The sequence below is a fragment of the Cervus elaphus genome, chromosome 9 (genome assembly GCF_910594005.1).
Source record: "Cervus elaphus chromosome 9, mCerEla1.1, whole genome shotgun sequence".
Lineage (NCBI taxonomy): Eukaryota > Metazoa > Chordata > Mammalia > Artiodactyla > Cervidae > Cervus > Cervus elaphus.
The window spans coordinates 87,012,908-87,040,599 of record NC_057823.1 but is presented as its reverse complement, the minus strand read 5'-3'; the positions used below and the strand labels follow the sequence as shown (position 1 = coordinate 87,040,599).

The 27,692-nt window shown below is 37.7% G+C and overlaps 2 protein-coding genes across 4 annotated transcripts in view; one reads left to right on the top strand and one right to left on the bottom strand.

Annotated features, from left to right (window-relative positions):
• On the top strand, window positions 1–25,114 carry CCNH (cyclin H). 3 transcript variants are annotated; one of them, XM_043913554.1, is made up of 9 exons: window positions 2–298; window positions 2,185–2,307; window positions 10,825–10,898; window positions 11,877–12,087; window positions 15,291–15,454; window positions 18,642–18,712; window positions 21,272–21,383; window positions 24,209–24,269; window positions 24,823–25,114. In XM_043913554.1, the coding sequence occupies exons 1-9, from the start codon at window positions 182–184 to the stop codon at window positions 24,859–24,861; spliced, it is 972 nt and encodes a 323-aa protein (XP_043769489.1). In that variant the 5' UTR covers window positions 2–181; the 3' UTR covers window positions 24,862–25,114. The 3 variants fall into 3 exon arrangements, with proteins under 3 accessions (XP_043769488.1, XP_043769489.1, XP_043769490.1); XM_043913555.1 differs by having other exon boundaries at window positions 3–298; window positions 24,997–25,114; XM_043913553.1 differs by lacking the exon at window positions 24,823–25,114 and having other exon boundaries at window positions 1–298; window positions 24,209–24,343.
• The window catches only part of RASA1 (RAS p21 protein activator 1), a 112,762-nt gene continuing 107,968 nt past the window's right edge, over window positions 22,899–27,692 (bottom strand). The window contains exon 25 of the mRNA XM_043913552.1: window positions 22,899–27,685. Coding sequence (XP_043769487.1) covers window positions 27,602–27,685 — 84 coding nt within the window. The 3' untranslated portion in view covers window positions 22,899–27,601. The remainder of the gene's footprint in view (window positions 27,686–27,692) is intronic.

The window sequence follows — 27,692 nt, the reverse complement described above, 5'->3', positions numbered from 1 at the left end:
TCCGGAAACGCGACTGGGGACGGAGTTATCACGTGACGTTGACGTCATCGCCCCCGCGCCGGGTCGTCCTGACTTGGCTTCCGCGGGATCCTGGAGGTGGCTTGGGTGCCTTATATTCAGGTTTTGTACAGTTCGCGGTCTTCTCTCCACAGACTCCCTGGGCCTCGCCTCCGACTTCCCGATGTACCACAACAGTAGCCAGAAGAGGCACTGGACTTTCGCCAGCGAGGAGCAGCTGGCGCGGTTGCGGGCTGACGCCAATCGCAAATTCAAATGCAAAGCGGTGGCGAACGGGAAGGTGAGGGCTCGGGCTGCCGCCCTTCGGCCTGGGGCTCTGTAAACTCTTGCCTGTCTCCCCCTCCCCCCAGGACTTAACTCACACCTCCCTTCCGCCTCCTCGGCGCGGAGTGCGTTTATCCATCTAATCAACAGCGAGCACCTTGCCAGGTACAGTGGGTAAGGAGACGGACAAGGCCGTCCATCCCCTCAGTCGAGCGGCGGACTGTATAGTCAGTAACAAGGCGAAGAAGCCACTTTTTCGGATGCTAATGTACCGGGGGGAGGTTTCTCCTAGTGACTAGTGTGGAGAAGATGGGGAAAGGACTTTCCCGGCGGACAGAGCCACAGGTGCAAAGGAGGAGTTCAGAAATCGCAGAGCTAGTTTCTGGAACGCTCTTGATCGTGTGTGGCGGAGCAGACTGAAAGGCTGGAGAACACAGGCAGGGAGCTTGTAAGCGGAAGTAAGTAGTTTGAACTCTGTGATGGAGAGATGGGAAACCTTAGAAAGATTCTAAGTGGGAAATTAATCTTGTCAGATTCTGTTCTTTCCTTTCTGGGAAGGAATGGATTGATTGGATGGGGCAGGGCAGAGGAAGGGGGTTGAGACACCGTTAGCACAAATCAATTGACCACAGAAGGTTTGGACTACAATCTGTTAGCCACGCCCTTCCAGTTTTACTTTTACCTGTAACTCTTGTTTACTTCGTATCACTTTTTTTTGTGCTGTACAGAGTAGTACTCACTGTGCTAAATTTTCAATGTTTGGCAACTGTTAGCTCATATAATCCTCAGAACTACCCCATGAGGTAGATACTGTTGTTATCCTCGCATTACATCTGAGGACACTGAAGTACGGAGAGGTTGAATAACTTCTCAGGCTATATTGCTGGTAAGCGGCAGAGCCAGGATTTGAGCCCGTGGTGTCTGGTTTCAGCGGTCCTTCTGTGACTCGTAATGCCATGCGCTCTCTCAACAATTAGCCCCACGTGTGTTCGTTTCCTAGGACGGCCACAGTACCATACTAGGTAACTTAACACAACAGGGATTTATTGTTTGAGTTCTGGAGGCTAGAAGTGTGAGACCAAGGTGTTGGTGGAGTAGTGCTCTCTACAACTTCTAGACCCTTTCTTCTTCAGCTTCTGGTAACCCCAGGTGTTTTTTCGCTTGTGGCAGCCAACTCCAGCCTCTAGCTCCTTCTTTACGGAGTGTTCTCCCTGTGTCTCTGTCTCTTTATGTGTTCTTACAAAGCTACCAGTCGTATCGGATTAGAAGCCTCCTGTACTTCAGTAGGACCTCATCTTAACTAATTGTATCTGCAAAGACCCTATTTTCTCACATTCTGAGGTACTGAGGTTAGGACTCAACATACCTTTTTAGGCAGTTGTAATTAAACCAATAGCGGCACCAAATAGATATTTTTGTTGTAAAATTATAGTATTTATTAACCCTACAGTGAATTTTGTAGAAATTTTGTAGGGATACAGAAGAGGTAATATGTTAAGGGTCAGAATTATCCTTGAGATTCTTGATTTTTACTTCAGCCTTTGTGACTCAATAACCGACTGAGAAAGGGCTATTGAAAGTTTTCCAACCATTGACGGTTTCTTCCTTTTGATCTGTAAAAGTGACATCAAACTTGTGAACATATGCACACACTCCTCACGATTGCTTATACCTTAGTGAAGCAAATATGCAGCTGCCATTCTGAGAAGTTATGCAATTATGGTACAGTTTAAGTTTATTGAATATTTTTTAAAACTTATTTTTGTGTAATATTAGCAGTTCTATAAAGAGAAAATGAGGTACATTTCCCTTTGGTTAGAGATTAAAAACAATTAAATCTGCACAGAGAAATATTAAGATTATCTAATTTATTAAACTTTTGTTCTAACTTTTGATCTAAAGGTTCTTCCAAATGACCCAGTCTTTCTTGAGCCTCATGAAGAAATAACGCTCTGCAAATATTATGAGAAAAGATTATTGGAATTCTGTTCGGTGTTTAAGCCAGCAATGCCAAGATCTGTTGTGGTAAGTTATAATAGTAATGAAGTATAAAGTCTGTAACTAACTTACAAGATCTTATAAAGATTAATCTTATAAGCTAACTTGTGACCTCTTACAAATATTTAACTCAATTCTCTATCCACTTTACTCAAAAATGCACCTTAGTTATATATAATTTATGCATCAATATTTGTTTTGTCATATTTTTCAATAAGTGCATTAAATTATGAATTCTTATGTTGTATCTTACACAGTGTTTCAAAAATCATTTAATATCAAAAGAATTTTGAGGTCTGCTGGATATGTCATGACATTCTCATTTTATAGGGAAAGAAATGGGTTCTCATGTCTTTGTTTCGGATGTTTGTGTGTGTGCTTGTGTGCTGTGTGTTTGTACTGTGATAGGGTATTGTTGAGGAGAAACAGGTAGTTAAAACTTTTCGGCTATTTGGATTTATATATGCTGTCTCTGTAATTGTTTCTGTCCTCCCTCTTTTTAAATTGGAGTATATTTGATTACGGTGTTGTGTTTCAGCAAAGTGATTTAGTTATACATATACATATATCTATTCTTTTTCACATTCTGTTCCCATATAGGTTATCACAGAGTATTAACTAGAGTTCCCTTTGTTATACAGTAGGTCCTTGTTGTTTATCTGTATACAGTAGTGTGTACACTTTAATCCTAACTTAATTTATCCCTCATCCCCTACCTTTCCCCTTTGTTAATCAAAAGTTTGTTTTCTAAGCCTATGAGTCTGTTTCTGTTTTGTAAATAAGTTCATTTGTATAATTTTTTAGATTCCACATAGAAGTGATATGATATTTTGTCTTTCTCTGACTTCACTTAGTATGTTAATCTTTAGGTCCATTCATGTTGCTACAAATGGAATATTTGTTTTTTTGTTTAGTTGCTAAGTCATGTGCAACTCTTTTGTGACCGGGTGGACTGTAGCCCATCAGGCTTCTCTCTGTCCATGGGATTTTCCAAGCAAGAGTACTGGAGTGGGTTGCCATTTTCTTCTCCAGGGGATCTTTCTGACCCAAGAATTGAACCCATCTCTCTGATATCACTTATGTCTCTTATGTCTCCTGCATTGTCAGGCCGGTTCTTTACCACTGAGCCACCTGGCTATGGCTGAGTAATATTTCATTGTATGTGTGTACCACATATTCTTTTTAAATTCCTCTGTTGATGGACATTTAGATTGCTCTCATGTCTTAACTGTTGTAAATAGTGCTGCAATGAACATTGGGGTGTATGTATCTTTGAAGTATGGTTTTCTCCAGATATATGCCCAGGCGTGGGATTGTTGATCATATGATAGCGCTAGTTTTAGTTTTTTAAGGGCCATCCTTACTGTTCTCCATTGGGTCTGTACCATTTTACATTCTCAGCTACAATGTAGGAGGGTTCCCTTTTCTCCACACCCTCTCTAGCATGGATTGTTTGTGAAATTTTTGATGATGACCATTCTGATGCATGTGAAGTAATACCTCTTTATTGTTTTGATTTTCACTTTTCTAGTAATTAGCCATGCAGAGCATCTCTTTTCATGTGCTTTTTGGCAATCTGTATGTGTTCTTAGGAGAAATGTCTATATTATATCTTCTGCACATTTTTTGATTGTTTTTTTGTTTGGTTTTTTTTAATTGAGCTACTTGAGCTCTTTGTAAATTTTAGAGATTAATCCCTTGTTGGTTGCTTCATTTGCAGTGCTTCCATTTTGAGAGTTGTCCTTTTGTTTTGTTTATAATTTACTTTTCTGTGCAAAAACCTTTTAAGTTTAATTAGATCTCATTTGTTTATTTTCATTACCCTCGGAGGTGGATCCAAAAAGATATTATAGTGATTTATGTCAAAGAGTATTCTGCCTTTGTTTTCCTCTAAGAGTTTTATAATGTCTGATCTCACAGTTAGGTCTTGAATCCATTTTGAGTTTATTTTTGTGTGTGGTGTTAGTGAGTGTTCTAATTTCATTTTTGTATATGTAGCTGTTCAGTTTTCCCAGCAGCACTTAGTGAAGACTGTCTTTTCTTCATTATATATTCTTGCCTCCTTTGTTGAGATTAACCATAAGTGGATGGGTTTATTTCTCTGCTTTCTATCCTGTTCCATTTATCTATGAGTCTATTGGTTTGCCAGTGAAAAGTTGCTCAGTTGTGTCCAACTCTGTGACCCCATGTACTTTACAGTCCATGGAATTCTCCAGGCCAGAATACTGGAGTGGGTAGCCTTCCCTTCTCCAGGGGATCTTCCCAACCCAGGGATCGAACCCAGGTCTCCCACATTGTGGAATTCTTTATCAGCTGAGCCAGGAGGGAAAGTGGATTCTTTACCGCCTGAGCCAGGAGGAAAGCCCAAGAATACTGGAGTGGAAAGCCTATTCCTTCTCCAGCGGATCTTCCTGACCCAGGAATCGAACCGAGGTCTCCTGCATTGCAGGCAGATTCTAATAGTTTGCCAGTACCATGCTATATTAATTATTGTATCTTAATAGTATAGTCATAAGTCAGGGAGCCTTATTCCTCCAGCTCTGTTTTTCTTTCTCAAGATTGGTATGGCTGTTTGGGGTCTTTTGTATTTCCATACAGATTTTAAGATTTTTTAGTTTTAGATTTACAAAAACTGCCATTGGTAATTTGATACGGATTGCCTTGACTCTGTAGATTACCTTGGGTAATATAGTTATTTTGACAGTGTTGATTCTTTCCATCAGGAATTTGGTATATCTTTCCATCTGTTTTTGTCCTCTTTGATTTCTTTCATCAGAGTATTACAGTTTTTAGAGTACAGGTCTTCTGCCTCCTCAGGTGGGTTTATTCATAGGTATTTTATTCTTTGTGATGTGATCAAAAATGGAATTGTTTCCTTAATATTTGTTTCTGATCTTTCATTTGTATGTAGAAATGCAAGAGATTTCTGTGTATTAATTTTATATCCTACAACTGTACAGAATTCACTGATGAGCTCTGGTAGTTTTATGGTAACATCTTTAGGATTTTCAATGTTTAGTATAATGTCTTCTGCCATCAGTGACAGTTTTTTTTTTTTTTTTCTAATTTGGATTCCTTTTGCTTCTTTTTCCTCTCTGATTGCTGTGGTTAGGACTTCCAAAACTATGCTGAGTAAGAATGTTGAGAGTGGACATCCTTGTCTTGTTTCTGATGACAGAGGAAATGCTTTCAGCTTTTCACTATTGAGCATGATGTTGCTGTGGGTTTGTTATATATGGCCTTGACTATGTTGAGGTAGGTTCTCTTTATGCACTTTCTGGAGAGTATTAATCATAAATTGGTGTTGGATTTTGTCAGGTTTTTTCTGTGTCTTTTGAGATGATCATATAGATTTTATTCTTCACTTTGCCATTTCCTTCTCCAGGGGATCTTCCCAACCCAGGGATCGAACCCAGGTCTCCCGCATTGCAGGCAGACACTTTAACCTCTGAGCCACCAGGGAAGCCCATGTTAATGTGGTACATCACTCTAATTAATTTGTAGATATTGAAAAATACTTGTAGCCTAAGAAGAATGCCACTTGATCATGGTGTGTGATCATCTGGCTCTGCTCAGTCTTCACTGCTGCACGGGCTTTTCTCTAGTTGATATCATTGCGGTGGCACCCCATGTTGCAGAGCATCGGCCTTAGGGCTTGTGGGCTTCAGTAGTTGTGACACATGAGCTCAGTAGTTGTGGATCCTGGACTCTAGAGCACCTGGGTTTAGTTGCTCCACAGCATGTGGGTCTTCTCGGACCAGGGATTGAGCCTGTGTCTCCTGCATTACTAGGTAAATTCTCTACCACGGAGCCACCAAGGAAGCCCTTGTGAATGACCCTTTTAATGTATTGCTCAATTCAGTTTGCTAGTATTTTGTGGAGGATTTTTGCACCTATGTTCATGAGTGATCCTAGTCTGTAATTTTATTTTTGTTATCAGTCTGGTTTTGGCCTCTGGGTGATGGTGGCTTCATAGAATGAGTTTGGGAATGTTTCTCCCTCTGCAGTTTTTGGAAGGGTTTCAGAAGGATGGGTTTTAAGTAATCTCTGAACTATTCTCTTTATCAGTAGTCCCTAACCTTTTTGGCACCAGGGACTGTTTCTGTGGAAGACAGTTTTTCAGTGGACCTGGAGGGGTGGGATGGGGATGGTTTTGGGGTGATTTCAAGCACATTACATTTATTGTGTGCTTCATTTCTATTATTACTACAACAGTTCCACCTCAGATCATCAGGCATTGGATCCCAGAGGTTGGGGACCCCTGCTTTAAATGTTTGATTGCATTTACCCTTGAAGTCATCTAGTCCTGGACTTTTATAACTGAAATAGTTTTTATTTTTTAACTGAAATAGTTTCTATTTCAGTGCTTAGAATTCTGTCCATATTTTCCATTTCTTCCTGGTTCAGCTTTGGGAGATTTGCATTTCAAAGAATTTGTCCATTTCTTCTAGGTTTTTCATTTTATTGGCGTATAGTTGCCTAATTATGATCCTATAGGATCACACTTGTGATCCTTGGTATTTCCGTGGTATCCATTGTAACTTCTCCTTTTTCATTATTTATTTGAGCCCTCTCCTGTTTTTCTTGATGGTAGGTTTGGCTAAAGGTTTGTCAATTTTGCTTATCTTTTCCAAGAACTAGCTTTTAGTTTCATTGGTATTTTTTTTATTATTTTCTTCATGTCTAATTTCATTTATTCCTGCCCTGATCTTTGTGATTTCCTTCTTTTTGCTAACTTTGGGTTTTATTTGTTTTTCTTTCTCTAGTTGCTTTAAGAGTAAGCTTAGGTTGCTTGAGATTTTTCTTATTTCCTGAGGTAAAACTATATTTCTATAAACCTCCCTTGTATAACTGCTTTTACTGCATCCTAAAGATTTTGGATTGCCCTGCTTTGGTTTTCATTTGTTCCTAGGAATTAGATTTCCTCTTTGATTTCGTCAGCGATCCATTTGTTGTTTAGTAGTGTATTTTTAGCCTCCAAGTGTTTGTGTTTTTTACAGTTTTTTCTTGTGGTTGATTTCTAATGTCATAGCATTGTGGTTGGAAAAGATGCTTGGTGTGATTTCAGTTTTTTAAAGTTTGTCAAGGCTTGCTTTATGGCCTGTATGATCTGTCCAAGTGTACCCTGTGCACTTGAATGTTTATTCTGCTGCTTTCAGATGAAATAGTCAATAAATTTAAATTAAACCCATCTGGCTTAATGTGTCATTTAAAGCCTGAGTTTCCTTATTGGTTTTTTCTGAATGATCTGTCTGTTGATGTAAGTAGGGTGTTTAGTTCAGTTCAGTTGCTCAGTCATGTCCGACTCTTTGCGACCCTATGAACCACAGCATACCAGGCCTCCCTGTCCCATCACCAACTCCCGGAGTTCATCCAAACTCATGTCCACTGAGTCGGTGATGCCATCCAACCATCTTATTCTCTGTCATCCCCTTCTTCTCCTACCCTCAATCTTTCCCAGCATCAGGGTCTTTTCAAATGAGTCAGCTCTTCGCATCAGGTGGCCAAAGTATTGGAGTTTCAGCTTCAACATCAAGCCTTCAATCAGTGTTCAGTGAACACCCAGGACTGATCTCCTTTAGGATGGACTGGTTGGATCTCCTTGCAGTCCAAGGGACTCTCAAGAGTCTTCTCCAACACCGCAGTTCAAAAGCATCAATTCTTCGGTGCTCAGCTTTCTTTACATTCCAATTCTCACATCCATACGTGACTACTGGAAAAACCATAGCCTTGACTAGATGGACCTTTGTTGACAAAGTAATGTCTCTGCTTTTTAATATTCTGTCTAGGGTGTTTTAAGTTCCCCACTATTACTGTGTTACTGTCCTTTTCTCCTTTCTTGGCCATTAGCATTTGCCTTAGGTATTGAGGAGCTCCTATGCAGGATGCAAATGTGTTTACAGTTGTTGTATCTTTGTGGATTGATCATCATGTATAGTGTCCTTTTTGAATCTGTTGCAACAGTCTTTATTTTCGTCTGTTTTGTCTGATATGAGTCTCAGTATTCTAGCTTTCTTGATTGCCGTTTTCATGGAATCTCTTTTCATTCCCTCATTTTCAGTTTTTATGTGTCCCTAGATCTGAAGTGGGTCTCTTGTAGACAGTACATATATGGGTCTTACTTCAATCGCTCTATGTCTTTTGGTTGGGGCATTTAATCCATTTACAGTTAAGGTAATTATCAATGTGTATGTTCTTATTGCCGTTTTGTTCATTGTTATTTGTTTGGATTCCTTTTTCTTTTGTGTGTGTGTATAGTAGATTTTCGTTTGCAGTTACCGTGAAGATTTGATTTATATATATGTATATATAGTTGCTTTTGTCTCTAAGTCATGTCCGACTCTTGTGACCCCATGGACTATAGCCTGCCAGGCTCTTTTGCCCATGAGATTTCCCCTGGCAAGAATACTGGAGTGAGTTTCCGTTTCCTTCCCTAAGGAATCTTCCTGACCCAGAGATTGAACCAGTGTCTCCTGCATTGGCAGGTGGGTTCTTCACCACTGAGCCTGTGTGTGTGTGTGTGTGTAAATGTACACAAGATTATTTAAAGTTTCAGGTCTGCATTTGTACTCTCCTCACAATTGCTACTGTGTGTATGGACGATTTCCTGCCTTTACTGTATATATGCCTTTGCTGGTATATAAAAGCTTTCCCATTTGTAGTTTTCTTGTTTCTAGTTGTGGCAGTTTCTTTTCCACCTAAAGAAGTTCCTTTGGCATCTGTTATAAAACTGGTTTGGTGGTGCTAAATTCTCTTAGCTTTTGGTTATCTATAAAGCTTTTGATTTCTCTGTTGAATTCTGAATGAGAGCCTTGCTGGGTAGAGTTCTAATGTATTTTTTATTTGAGTTAAGGTATTGGTCATCTCTGTTGGTCCTTTATATTTCCTCACTCTTTGTTAAACATTTCTTTTATCTTCTTAATCTGTGCCTTTTCTTTTTCTGAGTTCTTGGATCATCTATCTCTACCATCCTTAGTCTGAATTCTTACAGGTAGATGCGTGTCTTCACTTAACTTATTCTACTGGGGTATGATTTTGTTTTCCCATCTAGATATGTGTGTTCTTGTTGATAGAAAATAAACTGAAATTTAGAAGCTGCAAGATTAAAAAAGGGATGCATATAAATTATTTTCTCCATACTATCTCACAGATTTGTTGTGGATATCAAATATGAAAGTCTTAACTGAAAGTAGATCATACATTTTAAAGTTAAACTGAGTGAATAATCTATGACTCACAAAAGAATAAGCTCCTAGTAAATAATCTCCATTTTTAAAGTTGATAAATGAAGTATATTGAAAATATAGTCCAAAAGTATTCATAGTATTTTCTTTTTTTAATCAGACTTTTATCTTGAGATCAGATTCATGTAAAATTCTAGATGTGCTTCCTTTCCATCTCCAGATTTGATCCTAGTCTTTTCTAATAAGAAAACTATAACATGAGGCAGTAGGTTTACGTGATCTTTTCAGGTGAAGAAACTGAATCCTTGAATAAACTTCTTTGTGGAATTTGCCTTTATATAACTTATTTTTTGTAACTGATAGTTTTGATGTTTGTCTCATGTAAAATGACTAAACTTCAGAAGTACTTAAATATATCTTTTCCATTCTAAAATAGATATTTATTTCATTGGTTCTAGCCAAATGAACTAGTGGTTAAAAGTACAGGCAGACCTTGGTTGAAAACATCCCTGTTCCTTGTTAGATGTGTGATCTCGAGCAAGTCAGTTAACCTCATTGATATCAGTTTCTTTCTCTGTAGAGATAGCAACACTTTGCCACATTGTTGTAAGAATTAAAATAAGGTGATGGTTTTGTGTTTGGCACAGAGTGTGGCCCATGGGATGCAGTCAGTAAGTGGTAGGTGCTGCTTCTATTGTTTGGTTTGGCAGCAGTGATCACGGTTAGATCACAGATCTAGAGTGGATTTAAAAAGAAGACTCATTGCTCTAATAATGTTATTTTATCAATATTTTATAAGATTGACTGGTTAAGCTTTGATCATTTGTATAAATTATACAAGTATATGTGTATACTTAGTCGCTCAGTCATTTCCAACTCTTTGTAACTCCGTTAACTATAGCCTGCCAGGCTCCTCTGTCCATGGGGCTTCTCCAGGCAAGAGTACTGGAGGGGGTTGCCATGCCTTCTTCCAGGGGATCTTCCCGACCCAGAGATCAAACCCAGGTTTCCCGCATTGCAGGCGAATTCTTCACCATCTGAGCCTCCAGGGAAGCCCATGAATACTGGAATGGGGAGCCTGTTGTTGTATAAAACCACCATACAGTTTTTAATTGAAGTCAGTGACCACAAGAATGCTGACCCAAAGTAGGTGGGGAAGGACAACAGAAGGTCTTTTGGCTGTGGCTTTTCTGTAGTAATTTATCACAATTTATTTTGAGTTAAGAAAAAATAAGTTTTGGTATTTTTCACCAGTGACTTTTTTAAAGGAATATTTGCATAAATAAGTTTTTTTTTTTTAAATGCAGAACAACTTGTATGTGTGAACAGGTTCTGATAACATGTGTATTTTTAATCTTAGGGTACAGCTTGTATGTATTTCAAGCGCTTTTATCTTAACAACTCAGTAATGGAATATCACCCCCGGATAATAATGTAAGTATAATTTATTGATTTTTCACTTAAGAATACTTTTTTACTACGTGACCATGTATGTGTGTGAAAATGACTTCCTAATAAAGGGTAATTTATACTTGTATTCTGTTCTGAACTTAAGATTGTTCCCTCTAATTCTGATGACATCTGTATTGGCATTTGTCCAAATTCACATTCTATTTCTCTCAAATTAGCTACCCTAATATCTTTCTGTTAGTGAAACCTTTCTTCACTCAGTTGCTCTGAGAATCATTTATGGTAAGTCCTCTTTCTCTACAAATTTACAAGTCCTATAGTTCCATACTCTTTTCACTTGAACACAGATCTGTTGTTTCTGGTCTCTGCTAAGCACTATGCTTATCATTAAAAGTAAAGATGAAGTTAGTATGAGACGTAGCAAAGAACTTGCTGTCAGTCACACTGTTCCTGTATATTTCTCTTTTTTATCCCCATTTCTGCCAATCTTGGTCAGGCTCTTGGTACGTCCCATACTGGTTTTTGTGGCAATCTTTCTCACTCTTAAAATTTACGTAGCAGCCATGAGAGTTTAATAGGTTTGTTCTTGAGGTAATAACCCTCTACTTAAATGCCCTTAGAGACTTCCACTGATGGCTTGTCATAATGCTTCTCTGACGTAACTTTCTTCCCAGGCCCATATGTACTTATGTATGTGCTTTTTTTTTTTCCCTTTCCATTTGTTTTTCATGCTGCTGAGTTCTCTTATTCCTATTATTTTGTTTTCCCAGATATTTAGGCTAAATTGCCATTAAGTTAATGATTGAATGCTGTGTCACTATTATACAGTTCAACCGAGAACTTTAGTCACCTTATGAATAAAAAGATTGTAAACAGGAAACTTTTTTTTAAACCAATTTCCAAAGATGTTTAGTATAGTCATTTGTGAATATTAGGCAGTTTAAGAACATACTTTTAGAAATACTTTGTTTTTTATACATATGCCTCCCCTTTCTCCTCTAGGCTCACTTGCGCATTTCTGGCTTGCAAAGTAGATGAATTCAATGTATCTAGTCCCCAGTTTGTTGGAAATCTGCGGGAGAGCCCTCTTGGACAAGAGAAAGCACTCGAACAGATTCTGGAATATGAACTGCTTCTTATACAGCAACTTAATTTCCACCTTATTGTCCACAATCCTTATAGACCCTTTGAGGGCTTTCTCATTGATTTAAAGGTAATCTTGCTGATGTAAAGTAAAGTGGTAGAGTGAACTCCTTTGCTATTGTTAAAAGAATCAAAATTTTGCTATAATTTATAATGATCCTAATGGGCTTAACTAAAATATGAGTTTGGCCTGGACTCCTAGGGCAATAGTTCTCAAACTTCAGTGTACCTTAGTGCTTCAGAATCACCTGGAGGGCTTATTAACTGAAATTGTCAGACTGGTCCCAGAGCTTCTGATTCAGTAGATTTGCAAATACCAGCCCAGGGACCATAATGAAGACCATTGTGTCTTTATAGTAACACTTTTAAAGACTTAACTCTTCTAACTCAAGTATACTGTCTTAGATACAAAAGACTTAATTTTAAACTAGAAGATTGCTAAGTGACTTCTATTTTTAGGACCTTGTGAACTAAAATCAATATGTAAGCATCAAAAGTAACAGTAAATAAAATGTTTTGTCAGAACACTAACAAAAGCAACTAAAGTTGTTTTGTTTTGGTCCTGAAGAAGGGCTTGAATGGTTGGAGTTAAGTAAATAGAAGTCAGAAACTGGTTCCTTTATCTTGAGTGGCAAAATTTGGGTGCTTTCTGTATGCCAAACGTGGTGCTTAAGGGTTAGTCAAGAACTAGACAGGAACAGCCTCAACTTGCTGGGCCTTATAGTCTCATGAGAAAGACAGTATCATATATTCAGTGTGCTAAGTGTTAACAGAAGGGGAAACAGGGTGCTTTAGAAGGAGGTGGCAGATGAGAGGAAGAGGAGACAGTTCTGAGAAAGTGCAGCAAGGTGACATTCGAAGAAGAGTGGGGACTGGGTGGTGGAAGAGCATCCTGCTCAGACTTTGGCTCAGCTTTTAAAAACCACGGTGCCCTAAAGAACCTAAACAGAACTGAGAGAGAGATGGGGTGTCTGCCTGAGTGGAAGGCAGTCTAGACTGTGGAAGTAACATTACAGATTTTGAATAGAGGGACAGGAAGCCAGTGAAGGGTTCATGCCTGAAGAGTGGCATGATTAGGTTTGCAGCTTTAAAAAGCATGTTGGCAAGCTCTGTATCAGTCTGCCCCAGGTGTTTATTGCACATCTGTATTACATGTCAGGCATAATGAGGAGAATGTATTTGAATGGAGGGAGGGATCCCAGTAACGGTAGTTCAGACAGAAGATGGTGGTTTTGACTCACGTGGTGACACTGGGTACAGAGCGAGCTTCTTGGGCTTGGGAGACAGGCAGAGCTGGCAGAGCTTGCAGAGTGATTGCACATAGAGAGTGAAGACAGTGGGAGAATCCCCAGTTTCTGGCCTGAGCATATAGGTAGATGGTGGTACAGTTATGATACAGGTAGATTGTGTCTGATACAGGTAGATTGTTTGTGATTCTTACAGGTAGATTGTTGGTAGATGTGTCTGGAGGTCAGAAGATGGGTAGGCAGGAGGTAGAGATTTGGGCATGATTGCCCCAGGAAGATTTCAAGTGGATTGGTCGTAAGGACTATTTAAAGGGTAGCTAGAGAGAAATAAGAAGACTGAAGAATATCCAGAGAGGTAGGACTTCTGGAGACGTAGAATGCTTTTATAATATGATCAGGGACAGCTCTCCAAACCTGCTCAGAATTCAGGCAGAGTAAAAGTTGCCATTTGCTGGAGTTAGTGCCAAAGGTGATTTGTGATCTTGGTAAAATTAGTCTTTGTGGAGTGTGGAAGAAGAAAGCAGATTGGAGCTGGTTGGGGAATAAATCGAAGGTGAGAAAATATATCCATATCTTGGATTAAATTGCTTGTCTTTGAAGTGGAAAAAGAAGGTGGGATGATTGAGAAGATGGGGGAACTGCTAGAAGAAAGGAACAGTTTTTTGTTGTGTTTTGTGTAAGAAACTGATGCAGAGAGCTAGTAAAACTTAACTGAATATGTGTAGCTTGAGTTTTCCTTTGAAGTGTGGTAAAAGGGCCTGACACGGGATTTTGAAGCAAGGTAGAAGAATTGGCTGTCTCTCTTAATGGAGGAAAAGAGGAAAACATAGGGAAGGATAATGTTATGCCTGGGGATCTGACTGTAGCAGGAAATACTGTCTTTGTTATCAGCAAAGTTCATTTTCTGAGAGCAGTGAAGTTTCTGAGAATTATCAAAGACATTGAGTCAGGTGGAAAGTGTTTAATCAGCAAAAACAGGGAGAACACATTTTCAATGGAGTATCATCATCATAGCTAGGCAGTGTTGAGAGCCGTTTTGAGGTCAGTGAACTTGAATTTAGATGAATATTTCCAGACCTCTTGGTTGTATTGTTTTCTTTAGCAGCACCCAGAAATCGGTACAGTTGAAAAGAAGGTTGGTTGAGTTTGACTGCTATTGATGTTTTGCTGGAAATATGTTGGCAGCGTACTAGGGCAGGGAATTAAAGAGGAATATTAGAACCAGTGGACACTGGTGAGTAGGAGCAAGTTAGAGGGATAAGGAACCAGAAGTTCTGAGGAGGAAGTCAGAGAACAACTGTGAAGCATTGGGTCCTGGGAAGGGGAGCGCTGTGGTCGGAGTAGAATGTTGGGTTTGTAACATCAGGGCAGGCATTCGGGGATAATGACAAGACCTGGGTCTGACTGCACAACTGACTCTGGCTGTCTTGTTTCAGAGTATAAGATTTCTGACTGCTTTGGGACTTGAATGTGGATATCTGAAATATATCTGAGGGTTTAAGATTAGGGTTCATTAGGTAGAAATTGTCAGAAAATAGGGGATCATCAGGTGGCTCAGTGGTAAAGAATCTGCCTGCCAGTGCAGGAGAGGCAGGAGACGCAGGTTCAATCCCTGGGTCAGGGAGATCCCCTCAAGGAGGAAACGGCAACCCATTCCAGTGTTCTTGCCTGGGAAATTCCACGGACAGAGTAGCCTGGCAGGCTGCAGTTCATGGAGTGGCAGAGAGTTGGACGTGACTGACGGAGCACTTATAAGGGATGGTTCATATATCTTAGGTATATACTAAAAATAATTCTATAATCAAACCAAGATTCATTTCCATTTACTTCCAAAAAGTAAACTTCTGGTAGAAAGAATTTCAAATCAAAATGAAGTGGTGCTTTGGTTTCTAAATGTGTCTTACAGGAGCTACACATATAAAAGTGTTCCGTTGTTAAGCACTTTCTGGTTTATATAAATATTTTTGTCTTGTTATTACTCCATTAAACCCTCAGCAGTGATAACATTTGTAAACTCTCTTTCTAGACTCGCTATCCCCTGTTGGAGAATCCAGAGATTTTGAGGAAAACAGCTGATGACTTTCTTAATAGAGTTGCATTGACGGATGCTCACCTTTTATACACACCTTCCCAGATTGCTCTGACTGCCATTTTATCTAGTGCATCCAGAGCAGGAATTACTATGGAAAGGTATTGTTTTGTGTTTTAACTTAGATCAGACTCAGTCCCTCAGTTTCTTTCTTTCTGGAGTCCCAAGTTTTTAAGGTAAGGTTCACTTTGTGACTGCAGTCTTTCATGTTCCTATGTTTGAGCATTGGTGAGGACAACTGAGGGAATACTTGGAATCACCTTTTAAGGAAATATTTAAAAATTGAGTAAGATTTTTGAGCTAAAACCCATTTATGATCAAAGTAGAATTAAATCGACTTTTTATCAAAAAGAGTGATAACAGCTATCAATATATGGCAAATTTAGAAGTTTTGTGAACTGGTAAGCAGTGTGAGTGCAACAGATACATCTGCCTTGTTTTATCATTAATCTCCATGTATGGCACATGAAATTCAGTAAAGCCTTGTTGAGTGAGTGATGCTTTAGAGAATGTCCAAATGAGTTTCAGTGAGCTGTAGACTGAATTAGCGGATACGTAAGTGCACAAGAGAGCGGTGTTGTGATGAGCACTTTACGTGAATTAAACTCACGTGATTCTTACAGTGATATCTTGTGCAGAAGTTAATTAGATACCTATTGTATTCACTTATAATTAACTCAAGCCCAGGTAAGTAGTAAGTTAGACTTGAAACTTTCTCATTTAATTTCTTTGTACCTTTGAACTTCTGCTTGGTTCATTCCTAAAATAGCTGAGGAAGATGATAAAACTTTCTAAATTTAAACTATTCTACATGTTTGTAATCCCTTGTCTGTGATTTCAAAATCCATTGATATGGTGGCAGGAAACATGACCAGATGTGATTTAGTCTTTATTCAACTGAATGGGAATATTTATAAGTTTCCTTGCATAGCTATTAATATAACTGATTACAGGATGCAGCCCCAGAGACACTGGGGCAGTGTATATATACCATGAAATAATTTACATTTCATGGTATATACACCATGTTAGCTTTCTAAGACATGAATAATTCTGAATTTCAAAATAAATCCAAGATAAGGGATTGTGGGTTTATATTTTGTTTAATTTATGGTATGCCTCTTCTCTTTAAACAGAAGTCATCAATTGTATATTAATATATATATTTAATCCCAAAGCGATCTATACCTTCATTTCTTTACTAAGCAAACCTTTGTGGAAGTTTTTCCTCCCCCCACATTGCCTTCTATATATCATGCAGTCTACTATACTGTAGAAATTTAGGACTGAACAAGCTATCCTTGCTCTAGTTAGGAAGGATGGCCATACAAATTGATACTATGGATTTTGCAAGTGTGGAGCTTCCGTAGGGTAAGGGAAGAAAGTCGTTTCCACAATTCAGATAACCAGTTGTTTACTTAATCTGTTTAAGCATTGTATCTTATGCAGTTTATATGCTAATTTTTCAGTGCTAAGATTTTTTTTTTACATCAATAGAGAAGGATGAAGGATCCTAAGGTCTAAAGTAGAGTTTATTTCATCTTAGAAATTTAGTTATAATTTCAGATAGGCAGGTGGAAGTGAAATTATAATACCTTGAACATTGAAAGTGTTAGCTGCTCAGTCTTGTCCAACTCTTTGGAACCCCTTGGACTGTAGCCCACCACGCTCCTCTGTCCATGGAATTCTCCAGGCAAGAATACTAGAGTGGGTAGCCATTCCCTTCTCCCGGAGATCTTCCCAACCCAGGGATCGAAGCCCAGTCTCCTGCACTGCAGGCAGATTCTTTACCATCTGAGCCACCAGGGGGCCCATAGTACCTTGGGCTCACTACAAATTAATACACTTTTGTGCATTCCCAGAGACCATAGACATTTGGGCATTTTTTCCTTTGAGAAAATGCTTTCAAATCATTTTTAACTTCTGACTTCCTTTCCAACTTTTGGGATACATGTAAATTTCTTTTATGTTGATTACTGATTTCAAAAGGGGGAAGCCTTTGTGCTGTTGTTATATTCTGAATGATGTTTTAAGATAATTACTTATGGAATATTCTGTTGTTGATTTGGGGTTTCTTCTTTTTCATTGGATTTAAAGCTTTACTTCACATCTCCTAGTTTGACTTTTTAGGTAATGAAGAGAAACAAAAAAAGATGGCAGAATTGTGAAAGGAAAAGGAAAAAACTAATTGTTATTTTGAATTGCTGAAAAGTAGAAATGTATTAGCTGTTAATGGAGTTACTGATTTCCATATTTAAAATGGGTTCCCACACTGGATGAAGACAATATAATAGCAAAAGTAGTCATCAAAATTTTGTAATATAATTTAAATAATTTTGATAGCTTAAAAGACATATAGCAACAATATTTCTTTAAAAATTGTCCTAAATTTTGTAACTGTATTTCATCTAAGAGAAAAATTAACAGTTTTTATTACATTCATGTTTGAAAGATTATTCTCAAAGATCACTTTGAGAATCTGTTCACTTGGGCTGTTACTAAATATAGATCAGGTTCAAGTATATAAAACCTCAGAGTGGCTAAAACTATAAATACAGAAATACTATCATTGGTTCCAGGAAAACAGTTAACTGGGCTGTAAGTCCATTTAAGGAATACTATGGGGTTGGCCAAAAGGTTCGTTCGGGTTTTTCGTAAGATGTCCCAAACAAACCTTTTGGCCAACCCAGTATTAACACCTTTGATTTGGACTTGATGCAGAAAAGATGTAATAGACTTGTCAAGCATGGGGTGATATTCTTACTGGTTATCAGGAATACCTCTTTGTCTCAAGAGGAGCAATTATAGTTAACATGGACTTGATAACAAGAGGGGAGAGAATCCTTACTAGAGCCACGTTCCAGTTCTGCTACTCCCTGACTTTAATTCATGACTTGTCTGTCCCTGTGACTCAGATTCCTCACTTGTAAAGTGAAGTTCGACTGATAGGGTTTAAATATTAAACACTTAACCTCACAAGTATTATTGAGTATTGCTACGATTATTTTCATATCATTTTCTCTCTGAACATATTATGGAAGTTAAATAAATTAACTTGAATATTAAGCATTTTTAACCTAGTACAAGTTGTAGTAGACTCTTAAGACTGTAAGAGAGTCTTATAGTTTTAGTAAAGTTCAAAGTATTGTTATTTAACAGTTTTCAAGTAAATTTATTAAAAAATTCACCTTGATGAAGAAAAGAACTTGAAGAAAAATAATTTATGATGTCATATTTTCTCAAGATGTGTGCAGTAGATTAAAACATTTTTTTCCCTCATTTTTCCAGTTATTTATCAGAAAGTCTTATGCTCAAGGAGAACAGAACTTCCCTGTCACAATTACTAGATATAATGAAAAGTAAGTAAAACAGAACGCTTTATAAAATGTTCTTCTATCACAGAGCTACTTTGTAAATAAATAACTTACTGGTATTTTAACTTGAGATTACAAGTTATTGTTTAGATTTACTTACTATTGTATCATGAAGGTGAAGAACAAATAGAAGGTACATGAAGTAGTTTTTACATGTAACTTTTTAGGAAAGTGAAAAATATTAATGAGATTCACAAAGGGTTGAGATTCAAAACAAGGTCCTTTTAAAGTGTACGCAAATATGATGAGCACTAAAAAAGGTCTGAGGGAACTAAAGGCTAATTAAATTTGAAATTTCTATTTTGTAGATAAATTAGCTTTAATTAGTTACTGTGTGTCACTTGCTAGTCACTTCCTTACCTGATATTACAAAAGCCATGATTCTTAACGGGGTGTATTTTCTTTTTTCCCATCTATGAACATTCTTTGTTGTTACAGCTTCGGGGGTGGGGGTGTTTGTGGCTGCTACCGTCATCCAGGATGTGGAGGTCCGGGTACTGCTGTATTTTATGATTCACAGCACAGCCCCTTGGTAGGCTGAGGAGTGGCTCCCCGAAGATAGCCGTGTCATCATCTCTGGAAACTGAATGTTGTTGCTTTATATGGCAAAAACAAAAAATGTGCTTGCAGATGTGACCAAGTTAAGGGCGTTGTCTTGGATTATCCAGATGGAGCCTAAATGTGATCACAAGTGTCCCTGTTAGAGGAAGGCAGAGGAGGTGTGACAGAGAAGGCAGCGTAAAGACAGAATAGACAGAGTTGAAGATGCCAGCCCTAAACATGGCAGTAACATGGCCATCGGCTGAGGAATGCTGCCAGCTTGCGGAGGCGGGAACAGAAGTCCCCGGAGAGAGCGCAGCCCTGCTGGTGTTTGCTTTGACCCAGTGAAACTGATCTCAGACTCTTACGCTTCAGAACTGTCAGGGAATCCATCCAGTGGTTTTAATAAGCCTTACTAAGTTGTGGTAATTTTTAATAGCAGCCTTAGGAAACTAACACAGCACTTCATGACAGAGAATCATCTAGCCCAAACTGCTGTCAATACGATCGATGCTGAGAAACACTGTCTTGAGGGTTTGGGTTTTTGTTTTGTTTTTTTTTTCTTTTCACTGTTTAAAAATATAGTTGGGTTAGTTTCACGTGTATGCCAGAGTGATTCAGTTATATGTGTGTGTATGTTCCTTTTCAGATTCTTTTCCATCATAGGCTATTATAAGATCCTGAATGTAGTTCCCTTACTGAACTTACTGGCTAGGTTAGCCAGTCCTCTCCGTTTTCATCCCTGCCCGTGTCACACTGCGTGCTCAGGGCTGCTGGGCTGTTCTTTAGGGTTAAAAACCAGCGTGTTTCTAAACCATTTGTGCTTGTTAATAAAATCTGTAATTTAAATACTGAAATATGAGATTGCAGATCTTGATCTTGGATGACGGAGTACTTACATCTTTTATGTTTCGAAAGTCCAGATGCTTCAGACTATCTGAGAAAACCGAATTTGTGATTTAAGAATCATAAAACTGTAGATTTTCAGTTTTACCACTAGAGGGTTCACTTCCAAAGCTAACTGTGATTTGGCCAGACACTAGGATCAGGGAATTTAGTAGGTAGAAGAGATCTTAAGGGTAACACGGTGCTGTGTGTGTACGTGACAGTAATTCTCTCAGTAGCTTTATTTTACTCCACTTGTTTTACTATAATAAGAATAGCTCTTGTTAACACTTGGAGCTTTAATGATATTAAGGTATCTTATTCATAAGTTTTCACACAAAGATACTGTCCTAAGGGTGTTGTCACAAGTATTAATTTAGTTGAAAACACTGCTTTATTTGCATTATGAAATAAGTCAGTCGTTTGGAGTACATGGCTGACTAACAACAAGCCCTGGATCTCTCATACCCCTAAAAAACCTTGCGATTAATGGCCTTTGGTTTATTGTAGTTGAATTAAATACAGACTAGGTAGAGGATGTTTCTGCAATTTTAAAGTCACTGAATTTTTTAGCTTAACAAGGACATTTTTGTTTTCTTGGTGATACTTCATTGTATAAGTTTTGCATTTTGTTAAAGCAGAGGATGGCTGACATGTTTTTGCTAAGCATCTTACCTTCATTAGCTATCATGTAATAACGGCTTTCTTTGTAAATAAGTATACTCTCAGCCCTCCATCTGTAGGATAGAATGTTATGAATATGGTTGGTGGCAGGGGACAAAAGCATGTCTTTACTAAATCATGTAGGGCTTTTTTTAAAAGCCTGTAAAACTTGAGCAAAAAGTAACCATGTTTAAGATTGGAAAAAAAATACTGACTAGTGAAGCAAGTTTATCTTTTTACCATACATGATATGGGCCAAGCAGCAGATGGCTATAATAACTTGAACTAGAAGTATGGTGGCCATGGGATTTTAATGTGGAACAATATTAATACTGATAATAATCACATTTCAGGAGTGTTTCTGGTTCCCAAACTAGATGGGAAAATATTCAACTCCCTTAGGGGAACAAGCCTTTTTATTACCTGGTTTAAATCCTTTTATTAATCTCCACATAGGCATGAGGAACTTGGTAAAAAAATACGAACCACCCAGACCTGAAGAAGTTGCTGCTCTGAAACAGAAGCTGGAGAGGTGTCACTCTGCTGAGCTCGCGCTTAATGTAGTTACGTAAGTAGATGTGAGACTGCCATTCAAGAATAGAGTTGTTACTGTGTCCAGCTAGTCTTTAAATTATTTAACTGGTAAGTTTTGTTCATGTGGGGAAAACTGACTTACCCCCAAATCTGATTTTCTTTTTTTGAGTGGAGATTTCTAATAGGATTAAACACAACATAATAAATTATGAGTTTGGGTTTCAGTAGTATATTCTGCTCCCGCTCTGACTAATGTGTCCTTCCGCTTGCAGGCCCTGTCCCGTTCTGTTACTCTTTGTGGGATCCATGGGGCAGAGTCTTTCTAGGGAATTCCTGAACCTCTTCTTGCCCTTTTAAGCTTTGGGTCCTTTGTGGTCTGGTATCTCCTCTGAAGAACAAGTGCACTATTCTAGACTTAACATGTATTAGCTAGGGTAGAGAAACTTGGCATATTTTCTCTGTGGTAATTTTATGCTGAAGACAGAATCAATAGGCTAATGTGTTCAGTGTCTTCTTGCAGCCACAAGGAACACCATAATGCTGCTTTTTTGACTTGTAGGCTGAATGTGAAAATCACTGTATTTGGGCTCTTTATGCTTTGCAATTTGAAATATCTACTTAAACCTTTTAGGTGTTTGAACAGTTGAAGATCTGGGTAGGGTAATAGGAATGGTGAAACTTCTGTTCCGTGGACTGCAGTCTGTAAAGTTTACTGGGAATTAGCTCTGGCATCTTAACAGTCAAGGTCCATTTGAAATGTTTTTGATCTGTATAATTATAATCTCTACACTATCGGATAACATGTAAGCCAGCACAGCATTAAGGCCTTCAGATCAGGTACACATGACTCAAATTCTTTAAAGTTTTAGTGTGTAAAATATGAGACTCATAATATTATATTTGTAGCTGTAACTGCAAAACATGGCTTAGCACAGAATTTAAAATTGGTGAGTTTCACTCCTGGGTTTCTGTGGTGACTAGAAGGAAGGAATGGTTACAGAGAAGTTAAGAAAAATGGTGAATAGTGAAAAGCATTGCAGCACTGATTGATAATCTTTTCACGTTGATTTTGACATAGGCTTCAAGCAGGGGTTGCCAAACAATAGCCCATATGCCAAATCTGGGCCAGTACCTGTTTATAGATAAAGTTTTCTTGGGCCATAGGTACACCCACTAGTTCGCATTATTGTCTATGGCTGCTGTCACACAATAACAGAAGAGTTGGGTAGTTGTGATGGAAACTGCATGGCCTACATGCCTAAAATACTTACAGTCTGGCCTTTTTAAAGGAAATTTTGTCAACCATTGAACTGTTAATCTTAACTCTTGCAGCTACGTAATGGACTGTAATAGAAAATTCTTAATTGCTAGAATTTACATCTTATTCCAGGTGACCATCTGCTTTGCACCGTGTCAGTCAAATCTTGCATGAGTACTTAAGTGGTGCTTCTCAAACTGTCTGGAAGGGACTGTTGGTTTTATTTCTAGCCCATTACAGATGTTTATGCTTTGTAAAATGTTACCAATTACTAAAAAAAGAAAAAACACATAAAGAGAAGCTTAAATTTTATTAGATTTAACAGTCATAAATTATTCTATCAAATTGCTGTAAAGTTTCTAGACATACACTCAGTTTCTGTAGTTATTGCACACTGGAGATTGTTCGTGGACCAGCACCATCGGTCCATGGACCCACACTTACAAGCATTGCTTTGGGATAAAATATTTTTCCTTGGACTTTAAGATTCTTTTACTTTTTTTCAGTGTACAAGTACTATATTATCACTATTAAAGCCAGTTAATGCAGGTAAACCAAAGTTCTCCTTGAGCAAACCCCAGTCCCAGTTGTGACCTGAGAGGCATTTACCTCTGCCAAGCTTTTCTCTATGTCTGTGCACAAGAAATAATTTCCCACTGTTTTCATATAAATTGTACAACATTTAATACTGTCAGTCTTTAACTGTTGCCAGTCTGGGCAAAAAAGAAAATAGTATCATCTTTTAGTTTTCATTTCCCCTTTTACTTTGAGGCATTGATATTTCTATGTTCAAGAATCATTTGCATGTCTTCTGTATTGCATAATTATAAGCCCTACTCAATTTCCTGGTGTCATTTTCTTGTAGTTTTTGAGACTATTTTCTTCCGTTGTTCCTTTCACTTTGTGATGTAGGCAACATGTCTTTTGCTTTACACTCTTAACATCTAAACACCTTTTCTTACCCTAAATTATTATTTTGCCTTTTGTTCAGCTGTAAAAACCATTTACAATTATTTGTGCCTGGTCTGAGGTAGAAATCTCATAATATTAAAAATTTTTGTTCATCTAAAAATCTCTTGATTTTCTCTTATTTTAAATACTCACTTATTACAGATTAAACCCCTGTATATACTTTGTTTTTCGCCTGTCTGATCATTGATCTCTGTGATTCTTTGCTGATACAATGAGCCCTGTGGATGCAGAGCACCGCTGGACCATTGCCATTTTATATAAGGGACTTGACAATGTGAGGATTTTGGTATTCTGGGGTTCCTGGAACCAGTTCCCCTCAGATATCAAGGGACAACTGTGCCCCACTTTTAAGGACAAGATCCCCCTTGCTTTGTTCTTTTTCAGATTCTTTTGCTAATGTTTCCCAGGTCAGAGTTTGGCTTGATAAGCTCCATGAAAAGTATTGTTTTTGGACTGTAACTAGAATTGCATTGAATTCAAAGAGTAATTTGAAAGAGAGTTTTCCTATCCGAATTTTTCACCTCTTTCCACTTATCCAGGCTTTGGTCTTCAGTAAATCTCTCTCATAGCCTTGCTAACTTATCCTGTTGCCCATATTAGATTGCTTACTGATGGCTGCTTAATTGCAGGAAGAAGAGAAAAGGTTATGAAGATGATGATTATGTTTCAAAGAAATCCAAACATGAGGAGGTATGTTCTCCAAAGGGAAAATGTAAATTACTGTTGTATATTCTGGTACAACCATAATGTTAAGGTTTTATTGTCCTAGAGTACAAGCATTATAGAGAGAAGTACTGGAAAGCTTTCTTTTGTATCCTTTATTAACCTTGGCCATTATTGGAGGAATTTTTCTCACTTCTGTCTTGGCCTGTTCTGAAGTAGTACAATAGTTACTTGATGAAAAGTCCTTCCTAAGGTTATAGAAGGTAGTAGATATACTTCTTGATCTTCAAGGAGTCTTTTCCTACCCTTGTTTTAAGAGAATTGTACATGTCAAGTCAGATAAAAATGAATAATCAGACCCAGAACGTCACAACTGTAACGTTTATTCCTGTCACTAGGCTAACCTGGTAAGACCACACCATGTTATTATAAGGTTAAACCACCACAAATTTTCTTGATTTATTTACCTTATAAATCAACATAGCAAAAGAACATTTTCCTAAAGAGAGGCAAGAAGGTAAACAATACTGGTTATGCTTCAGTATACTGTTATCCTTATGACATTTTCTTTCCTTCTTAGGAAGAATGGACTGACGATGACCTGGTAGATTCTCTCTAGCCATTTGAAATTGATTTGTCAATGCTAACTAATCATCAGACGGATGAAGCATGTCTGGCATTTAACTTTATTTATGAAAGCATGAAAATATATTAAACTTTTCTATTTATGTTATTTAAAATTTTTTCCTTTCAGGGTAGCTTTATGTGAAATAAAACATCTTCAAAGGAGCCAGAGTAACACCAGGTTTGGGTCATCTTACCCCATCATGACTGATATCTAATTAAAGCTATAATTTGCCAATGTTGTTTTATATAAAGTGTCATAATCTAACATCTGTTTATTAAAAAGATACCACAAAAAACCAAACTTAGTAGTTTTATAGGTGCTAAGGAATGTTGGTTGTTATAGCATTTAATTTAGTTAACTGTGATCTTAGTTTCTAGAGTTGGAACCAAATTATGATGGTCAGTCAGGTTTTTTGGCTAGAAAATGGGGTTAAAGAAATTCTTAGAAACTCAATTGTCCTGAATCTGAATTTTCCAGATACACACGTCTCCCAGTGTCAGTGCATCCCAGGACACACCTTTCCATAAAATATAGGTGCCATTTCATTACAATTCAGATTTTGAAAGTAAAATTTACATATATGCATATTCTTTAATAATTCTTTGTATTTCAGGCTTGAGCTTTTTGGTTTTAGTTTCCTTCTCACTGACAAATGAGAGGAATAAAATTCGCTGAGTGTGACAAGCCGAGACTTCCGACCCTCTGGGACAGTCCAAATGAAGTAGCAGTGCTCCAGGCTCTAGCCAGGAGGCACAGTGTCCACAGTTAAGTAGCGGGTTTCTCTCTTAGGTCACTAAAGTTTGGCATCAGGGCAAGGTCTGCATTTACCTCTGAAGATTTTCCTACCAAGCCCCTTAAAAAAAAAACATTCAGAGGTTTTATTTCATCATTGATCAGCTAAGTGACTAAGTCCTACAAAGGTAATAAATCTTTTATTGCAGTTTTAAGAGAGAAGTATGTCATTAAAATATGAAAAGCAGGGTATCTTTACGTTTGTGGGTTTTTTTTTTAAATAAATAAAAGGCAGGAGTAGTAGTTGAGATCAGGAAAGGGCAGATAGGTTAGTATGGTTAAAACTGAGGTGTGAGTAGAGGGAGAGAAGCAAATTGCCAAGCACTCTAATCTGGACCTTTTTATTTCCAAAATGTTTTCAGAGATATCACTAGTCTGTATCCCTTCTAGTATCCTAGAACACCAAAGGAGGCCAAATGGCATACCATTGTCTAGCTGAAAAGAAAGGAACACAGGATATGCTGAGTATTTTGGTATCACTGTTCAACTTGTAAAATTGCAGCTACTTTAGGGCTAGTTACCTCCATACAAATAACAGCATTTAATATTAATACTTAAAATTATACTATGTAGAAATTTTGTGAACCCTTGGTTTTAACACTTTATTCTATCCCTCTAATGCTTAAAATACAGGAAGAAATATTGTCGCTGTTAGAACATAGGCCTTCAGAAAATTTTTCCTTATTGTGGGAAATGCTTTTCTCAATATGTTCTTGTTTAGAACCACCTTCTATGTATGCCTTGTCTCCCCTGGACAATTATGGGAGGGAAAGAATTGTTAACAAATACATAATAAATTAATAAAACCCTTCAGGAGACCCTTAGCCAGAAAAAAAAAGCTGAAATTCCATCTTCTCCCTGAGCCTTGCTCTGGTACTAAATTCTGAGCTGTCCCTAAAGGAGGAAGAAAATAATGAAATTAAATGTTTAGCTGTACTTAGACAGAAGTAATCAATTTTAAGATATCCCTTGGTTTTATTTTAACTTAACCCTGTGAATAATTCACAAAAATACACATACAGAAGCAAATAAAACTATACAGTCAAACTAAATATCCAGCAGATACAACAAGTAGTCAGAAGGTCAAAGATGTTGGATAGTTGTTCAGTGGCTGATGAAATTGTTCACATAATTTAAAAAATCAACTTGGAATTAATGAATATGTTCAACCGAAAGTATTCTAGGTTTTTTTTTTTAACATACAAAAGAAATTGGTCATTTATAAATGGTTGAATGGGTAACATGCATTGATCAGTACACAATGACCAATAATATTTATTGAATTCAAACTATTTACTGTTGTAAACATTAAACAAAAGCATGAGATCTAAATACAGTCTTTGACAATTCCAACAAAATAAGTGGTACGTTTAAAAAATAAAGCTGATGAGCAATAGATTCACTCTATATATTTTCTTTCAACAGTTCCAGCAGAGATAGCACAGTTATTTTAAAAAAGTATACAGCAAGGATTGTTCCTATTGTAATGGCAAATTCTGGAAACTGTAAATACAAATAAAGTCATTGAACAGTCAGACGGTCATATTCCTAATTCAGGAAGAAGTAACAGTAAGAACAGTCTGCAATCCAGTTATACTCAATTGTCAACAGAGAATGCTTTTTCATAGTTGTTTTCTCAAGAAACAGCAAAACTTTGGCAATTGAATGTATTGAAAATATATTTTCAAAGTTCAAGATACAGTCATAACATTGTGTGAAAGGTGATCTGTACACCAAGGCTCAGAGGTTGGTAAAGATAGCTTACGAAGCTGCTGGAGCAGCTACCAGCAGAATCTCGAGTTCTGTTTGCATAGGTCACACATCACTGGAATGTGGAAAGGTGTGCTGTTTTTTTGGCAAGAGCAAAGGAGACATGATACTGATGTGATTTACTGTTTTGGGCATGCTGACTCCATGCAGAACACTGCGGCGAAGGCTGCTACCTGACGTCATTAGTTTTTGTATATTGGTTTTGTTTTTGCTGAAGCAGTTCTGTTATAGCCAGAAGCTTTTTCAGTACATGCTAGACA

What these genes read in the sequence shown, in the direction of transcription:
- CCNH (XM_043913553.1), top strand. Translation starts at nt 182, where the DNA reads ATGTACCACAACAGTAGCCAGAAGAGGCACTGGACTTTCGCCAGCGAG. An exon ending in CAATGCCAAGATCTGTTGTG is followed by an intron (nt 2,308 to 10,824) that starts GTAAGTTATAAT and finishes TTTTAATCTTAG; the next exon opens with GGTACAGCTTGTATGTATTT. An exon ending in TATCACCCCCGGATAATAAT is followed by an intron (nt 10,899 to 11,876) that starts GTAAGTATAATT and finishes TTTCTCCTCTAG; the next exon opens with GCTCACTTGCGCATTTCTGG.